Source organism: Fragaria vesca, linkage group LG1 (genome assembly GCF_000184155.1).
Source record: "Fragaria vesca subsp. vesca linkage group LG1, FraVesHawaii_1.0, whole genome shotgun sequence".
NCBI classification, from domain to species: Eukaryota; Viridiplantae; Streptophyta; class Magnoliopsida; order Rosales; family Rosaceae; genus Fragaria; species Fragaria vesca.
The window spans coordinates 18714602-18722550 of record NC_020491.1 but is presented as its reverse complement, the minus strand read 5'-3'; the positions used below and the strand labels follow the sequence as shown (position 1 = coordinate 18722550).

Sequence of the window (7949 nt, the reverse complement as noted above, 5' to 3'; positions counted from 1 at the left end):
AGTCGTCGGTTAAAGTTGACCATAGCCGACGAAAATTTAAATTACCCGACGAAGGAAAATTCCGTCGGCTAACGTGGACTTTAGCCGACCAAAAAATTGTTCGTCGGCTAAAGTCTTTCTTCTGGTAGTGAAATGACATTCATGGGTATTTAGTAAGTTCAACCTAGGGTCTAGGGTTTAGGTTTAGGGTTTAGGGTATAGGGTTTAAGGGTTTAGGGATTAGGGTTTAGTATTTAAAAAACAACATAAAACCCAAAATAGTCTTTGACAAAATAGCTGAAATAATTTTTCATGAAGAAAATCCACATGTCTAAATTTAATTGGAATATAGGACCACGTCAGATTGCCACGTGGTCCTCCCGTAGCACTGAAAAATTTCTCCTCAAAGACCTACACCTCACTAGTTAATTGATAACCCAAATTAGGATCCAGTAGCTAGTTAATTCCTCACTAGTTAATTCAAGTGACGTCAGGAGACTCACCCGGACATGTGCCAGACATCTGTGAACTCCACGGGATCACACAAAAACAGACTCGGAGTCATTTTTCCATTTATATTGTTATTTCGTTTTTTTTTTTGTTACAATAAATGGTGGTCGAGTGAGCTTCCACTCCGGGGTCAGAAGCAATATGTGGGTATGACCTTTCCCCAAAGGATGTTTTTCACAAGCTGGGGTTCGAACCAATTAAGGACCTCCTATTACCATGAGAATCTTTATAGCGTCCGCCCCACTTGCAACCTAGCATGCTTCCACTAGACCAACCCCATTGGGTTATTTTCGTTTTTCTTTTTGGATTGATGACTCATGTCTATATGTTTTCGGAGATAAAATTTAAAAAATCACAACAAACAGATTACTCTTTAGGAAATAAATTACTTTATATGATCTTAACTGATATTATTTGTTATTTGAATCAAATTTGCGTTTTTTTTATTTTTTATTTTTTATTTTTATAAAGAATGATGTAAAGTCAATTTATTGATCACAGAAGATATATGAATACAACTTAAACATAATTCACCCTCACGAGCTACGTAAATATCGAACTATGCAAAATAGCTTAAAACAAAACTTAAGCTATCTTAAAGCTGCAAACCTTTGAATGAGCATCATGATCAATAACCAGGAACTATATATCATAATCTTTTTTTTTATATGTATAAAATTGATACAATCCACTCGGCAAAGCCAATACAACCAATGCAACGCCTGGTCAAGCGTGAGATAAACTCTTATACAAGCTCAAATAGCCTTTATTCGAGAAAATGTAAATACTAAAAACTATAGTCCAAAAAGGTGGACAATTCAACACTACAACTAAAGAAGAAATGCAGGAAAAAGAAACCTCTAACACTTATTACCCGTACCATTCCACGATAAAACAACCGTTCTGCCAAGCTTGACACCTAAAACCCATTGGTGTAAGTTTTACTTAACAAATCAACAAACAACCTCGACGTAATATAGTATAGGCTAGAGGTGTGTCACTCCCCCAAAAACCCAAAACACATGCTTAGCGTACATGAAACAAGAGAGAAGAAGAACGCCTCTCCCAAAACACATGCTCATCAGTATAGTGCTGCCCAACAAACTGAGGCCTATAGGCCCACCCCTCTCCCTCTTCTCGCCTAGTCAAGCCTGACCGATGCAAGGACTTCCGATGGAGCCAACAACCACCAGGCTAGTTCAGAACTAGTGGCCTTTCAGTCCATCAAACTTGCCAAGAACTCATGGCCACTTGGTCGACTTATCTTTCCCTTTTGAGGCAAACGCATCTGAAGAGATTTGCATTTTGATCAGAGACAAATCTAAGTGTTGCATGCTACGAGGAATATACTAATTCGTCAAATAATTGGTAAAATAGAACCCAGCTTTAGGAGAAAAGAAAACCAAGTTGGTATTGTTTAATGTGCAAAGAAGGGGCTCTAGATTCAGTTCATGCAATCCAATGCCGGCATGAAAAGTCCAACTTTTTAATCTTTACAATAATTTCAACATACAGACCCCTTGGCTCGATCAGTAGAACAAATGCAACGCCAGTGTATCATACTGTTTCTGGCAATACAATAACCTTGGTCCCAACTTGTGATTTTTAATTTGGTTATAAAAATTGAGACCCATGATTCTTAGAAAATATGGAGCTTACTAGTTGACCAACTTGTTGCTCTCCTAGAGACAACCCTCACTGGTTGAAAGCTGAAACTATAATCATCATAGTCAGATGGAAATGGAGGTCGATCTAAAAAAGAAAAGAAAAATAGGAATTTGGAGGGGAAGAATATGTGTAGTTTAATGGGATATGAATTGTTCAGGGCCAACCCTTCTGTGTGCACCGAAACCTGGAGCACACCACTCATCATTGGCCGTCCAACATGAACTCCATGAAATAATGGTCATGAATTCATGATGCTTAGCTGCTTAGTTAAGCTTTAGCAACTTTGGTTTACAAAATATCATTAGCTAGTTAGATATACAAATGCACGAAACAATAGCACTTGTGGAATATTCAAGAACAAGAATCCAGCTATCTGGATTGAAATTATTGAGAAGGAAAACATAAACCGAAAGGAACTAATGCTAATGTGCGGTATGGACAGGAAATACGAGAATATGTGGAATATAAATTTAATTGATATGACATGAACGTTGTTATGAATCATCAAAAGATATGTTACTTATCCTTATATGAACGAATAGTTTTGGTTTTGGTTTTGATTTTGGTTAAAATGGATATTGATGCTCAGCGTCCACATTTTGTGTCGCTTCTTTTCTAAATTTATCATGGATGCTCAGTGTCAATCTTAATTAGTCTTATTCAACCATTAATCTTTGAATGTTGAAAACTTTGTATCTATTATATATTTTACATTTGTTGACAGAAGTGAGAGTTTATTGTTTATATACATCATAAACTAAAACCTAGACTATAATAAATTGACAAGAATCAACTCATAGCCGGCTAGATATGATATGTAATTGGCATAATCCAAGCCTAAGATCCACAGTATGATGACAAAGAACTCACAACTCTCCCACATAAGTGATACGATTTTCAAAGAGACATCACCCAATTCCACTTTCCGGACATGAACCCCTGTAGCACTAGGAAATTGATAGCAAGAAAAAGGATAGCGATGGATGACAAAGAAGAAGAATTACGTGAAGGGAATTTAGTCCTCAAATTTCAAACTCCATTCATTAAAAAAAAAAACGTCAACAAGTTGGAAATACAATAATTGACGTAAAGAAAACCCCCAAATTTTATTCCAACAAATGAGAAAGGGTCCACTCTGGATTATATCATATTTATTGAAACATAAAGAGTCCATGTACGTACTCGGTTCATGCATGGCAATCTTATCTTTCTTTTTCTGCAACACCAAAACTTGACCCATACTCTTCTTCCCCCTTTGATCGAAATATCCTCTGCGATTTCTTTCCTGTACAGGATCTCAATCTTAGCTAAGCTCCACACTCCACCATTTGGTTTGACTCAGCAGCAGTCACCCACCCGAAGACTTTATCATCCTTAAACCAAGAAACAATACTCAGAAAAGATATCAAGATTTCAAAAGCATTCGATTTGAACTTGAGCTTGGAACGTAGGATAAAATGTCAGCAACTTCAATAAGGGTTTAATGTAACTTTTTGTTTAGCTTTGGTAACTTTTTGCTGTTCATCTATTGATGTCTCTGATCGAGTCTGAAACTATCTATGTAAATATATATTATGACAAAGTTCAATCGCACAAGAGAAGAGAAAGAAAAAGGAGCTAATTTAATCCTGTATACCATTCTAACTGTGAATGCTGGTGTAACATCTCTCTATGTTTTTGATGTTCGGGGAAGGAATCATGATTTTGGAGCCAAAGAAAGATCAAAGAAACATTAGCTACTTCATCCATTGAGCAAACGGTCTCATCACACAATTTTGTTTGCCTGCACCAGGACTCGTCTAAGCTCACTGGCAATGCCTTGCAACAATACTGGTTTTCGGATGACTCCGTTGATCCCAATCTGCATGCATCTATCCCAAATATCATCATCTGCACTGGCAGTTACGGCAATGATCAATGGCCAAGTGCGGCTTCGGAATTTTCTAATTCTCATTGCAACTTCAAGACCATCCAGCTCCGTCATTTGGAGATCTAGGAAGACAACTTGGACAGAAGCTCCAGAGGGACCAATGGCAGAAAGGCATTCGAATCCTGAGGAAACAGCAGTTACATTGCAACCTAGTTTCTCAAGCAGCTTCCGAGTCACAAGCCTATTCACATCATCTTCATCAGTTAACAGAACTTGCAAGCCTCTGAATATAGAATTGGAATGCGAGTGCTCTGATGATCCTCCAGGTTCAGAGATGGCTATTGCAATGGATGGTCGAGTTTGAAACCGGAGAACAAGTGCCATGCTTTGAGGAAATCCTTGAGGGTTAGGAATTGGCCATATGTTTCCTTGCATCAACTGAAAACAAATTGTTAATGCTCCAGCTAGAAAAACAAACACATTTGTGAGCAACAATTAAGAGTCTTTCTTCTCAAGAACTTGTAAAATTAGCTGACTTACAAATAGACTACGAAAAAGAAAACAAACTATTGACAGTGAATGACCAGTATCCAAGAATATGGTTTAGGACTGCAGTATCCAAGTAAATATTGCAGAAGGCAGACAATAAATTGTCTCAAAAATTTAATACATGCAATGCTTAAGCAGTTCAGTCTAAACCAAGCTCTTGACAAAATTAGGCAGAAAAATAAGTTCTAACTACACAAAGAGACTAATCAACGACTCCAGCTACTCCAAGTCACCTACATATAAAAACCACCTCAATCTAGCTTCCCTAACCTGGTATGGCAGCAGGAGAATCTTTTTGTAATAAGACTAATATTCTACCACGATAAAGATATGGTTAACATGCCATTAAAATTGACTATCCTAAATATCTGTAACTGCTATTCAAAAAACAAATCTGTAACTGATGAAGACTGAAGAAAGCGCTGTGTTCTTCTACACCAGATGACTTATTTTTAGGTGAAGACTGAAGAAAGCACTGTGTTCTTCTACACCAGATGACTTATTTTTAGGCGAAGAATGTACACTTTTCCTCATGTAGATTCTTGCTAATCAAAACTGTTATGTTTGCAGTTTCCAATGTATGAAAAAGATTGCACACCAACTTACAATTCATGATTGTTGAAGAAAGTAACCATATACGAACCATCACACCCACACACAGACAAAAAAAAGTTTATCATCCTCACCTGCACTAGCCTTTTGCAAATGTTGAAGCTCAAGTTCTCCTCAACTCCTTCACTGTTGTATCTGCTACCAACAAGCTGCATAATTGGACTTGTCATATCTGATTGAGAACCACCGTTGCTTATCCCAATCTCAAATCTAATATATACATCACCACTATCAGAGTTCTGTCTCCAAGCAGCCCATCTTTGATCATTCCTCCCCTGACTTCCATTCTCTGAAGAAACCCGAAATACGACCAACCCTCCGCCCTGGTTTCCATTCAACAGGCTACCAACCATATGCAAAATCACCTGAAAAACCCTTCTTTCATCTCCAATTACATGATCAGCTATGGACTTGTCAACCTCAATTGCAAAACCAAACCCCCTATACACACACAAGCATTTGGCAAGGCAAGCTGCTTCTTTTATCATTGGTTGTAACCGGAAAGGCCTCATCTCCAAAGGAAATCTTCCACTATCCTTGGCTGGATTATCCATAGCATCATTTATCAACGTCGATAAGACATTGCTTGTCCTTACCATTGCATCAACAATAACTCGCTGATCATTATTCAAACTCTCATCCTGCATCATGGAAAGCAGCCCCAATACTGAATGCATTGGCCTTCTCATCCCATCACTCATCACCTTTTGGAATGAGTTTCTTGCGTGGCTTGCCATCATGGCATTCATTTTCGCCTGTTGCAAGGCCCGGTTTTGCTCAGCCAATTGTTCCCGCATAAGTTGGGACTCTTCAAGGATTGCAGCATGGGATAAGGCCACAGCCACCTGGTCAGCAACCACCTTAATTATCTCAAGTTCCTGACTGCTCCAAGATCTAGGCTCTCCACCAGGTAGAACCAGAACCAATATCGCATAACAAGTCTGGATCAACTCAGGAGTCCCCCCTTTAAAATTGGAAACCCGAAGCATTGGCATCCGAATTGCAGCTACTGGTCCCGGCTCACCAGAATCACCACTGCTTCCACATACAAGTGCTGAATCTGGCCGAAGAATGTTGACCCCATCACTCCCTTTAATAAGTACAACATCTGGATCGCCAATTGGTATAGAAAAGTTGTACATATTAGAATAGTTCTTCCCTTTCAACTCATGGGTCAGGATCATCTCTGTTTTAATTTCATTAGGCATCCAAACTGCACAGTACTGCAAACCCAATGTCTCAGATAGCTCAAAAAGGGTTGTGGACAATATTGTATGTCTATCAAGGGACTTGCGAATCTCTTGGGTAAGCATTCGGACATGCATTCCAGCTTCTTTCTGTCTCATTATAATTCCAACCTCTCTTCCAAGGTCCCAAGTTTTCTTCTTCAACATGAATTCTCTCACTTTCACTTTGAGAAGCAAAGGAATAAGAGTGATGAGCGTTATAGCTGTGGCACATGATACAAGTGCAGTGAGAATTTTGAAAACTGTGAGAGCGAGCATCAACTGAAACGGGTGAGGACCATAAGTCCAGCCATTCAGCAAATGTGTCATTCCACATAGCACAATGAAGGCAATAAACTCAAAGAGAACCCATTTGAAAGGTACATTCGAGCAGCTGACAAAGTAAAGCAGCTCAATGGGGATCGAAAAGTAGGCCACCGCGATCAAGAAATCGCTCACTCGTTGACATTCTAGTATGCTATCAATGCTCCAGAAGCTTCCCTCGTCGTCACAATTGCACCGCGGAAATCCACCATCAGACGCCGAAACACACACCAGTAGCAAAGAAATCGATAGCCCAGATGCTAATGCTTTTAACATTGCATCCAAAGACTGCTTCTTCAATCCATCAATCAGTAAAAACAACGCCGAACGTTCAAACCCCCACTACAGACTAAAACTTGAGCTAAAACATCCATGGACTACAATCACAAATTGACAACCTCTAATTCCCATTTCCTGTTAAAAACAAATAAAAATCCCCGATTAAGAAATTGAAGGAGTTCAACAATAATAATTTGAGATCCAACAACAACAACCAACTATCACAATCTTTTTCACACCACCGATTCATGAACGATACATTGATTTCATATAAAACAAACTTTCCTCAATTAATGCAAAAACAACCAATGCTATGCGAAAATAAACACCACCAGCCCAGAAAAAATAAAATAAAAGAATCAGAATTCCAGAAGCAAGAAACCCGTTTCTAATTTACAAAACCCCACCAAACCAAAACCAACCACTCAACTCAACTGAGAAACAAAACAAAAAACAAGAAAAGCGTACCTGACAAAAGCACACTAGAGACGTTTCAACCCAGATTCCAACTCAACCACCATCGATATGTTCTTGTTCATCATCATCAGATCTTACATGCAACAATCTCAAACTCCTCTGCAGCCATCAACAATGACCCATCACAACCACCACTCTCATATAAATACTAAAACCACAATCTAGGCACCCAACCCTTCTCTCCAAAATTCGAAACCAAAACCAAGTAAGTAAACAAATCCCGATATATAAAGAAAAAATAATTACACAGTACAGAAGGAGAAAAGGAGTGAATATTGTTTAAAATTAAAAACCAAACTGAGGGCACTAAACCGCCGGCCACCTCGCGCCGTGTAAAGCGCTGGCCTAGACAGTCTTGAAGAATCGAGCTTTTTGAGAAGAAGAGAAAAAGGGTGGTGGTGATATTTTTGATTCTATCGAGCACACACACACAAAACCGGGTGCCTCCTCTCTGT

The 7949-nt window shown here is 38.8% G+C and overlaps 1 protein-coding gene across 1 annotated transcript; it reads right to left on the bottom strand.

Moving 5' to 3' along the window:
- Positions 1-3695: 3695 nt before the first annotated feature.
- On the bottom strand, positions 3696-7850 carry LOC101305215 (ethylene receptor 2-like). Its single transcript, XM_004288411.1, has 3 exons — positions 7486-7850; positions 5263-7152; positions 3696-4465 (listed from the first exon to the last, which is right to left on the bottom strand). The coding sequence occupies exons 2-3, from the start codon at positions 7012-7014 to the stop codon at positions 3923-3925; spliced, it is 2295 nt and encodes a 764-aa protein (XP_004288459.1). The 5' UTR covers positions 7015-7152; positions 7486-7850; the 3' UTR covers positions 3696-3922.
- Positions 7851-7949: the final 99 nt, after the last annotated feature.

Excerpts from the sequence above, each read along its gene's own strand:
- LOC101305215 (XM_004288411.1), bottom strand. The coding sequence starts at position 7,014 with ATGTTAAAAGCATTAGCATCTGGGCTATCGATTTCTTTGCTACTGGTG. Across the intron at positions 4,466-5,262 it reads TTTGCAAAAGGCTAGTGCAG|TTGATGCAAGGAAACATATG; the intron begins GTGAGGATGATA and ends ATTTGTTTTCAG.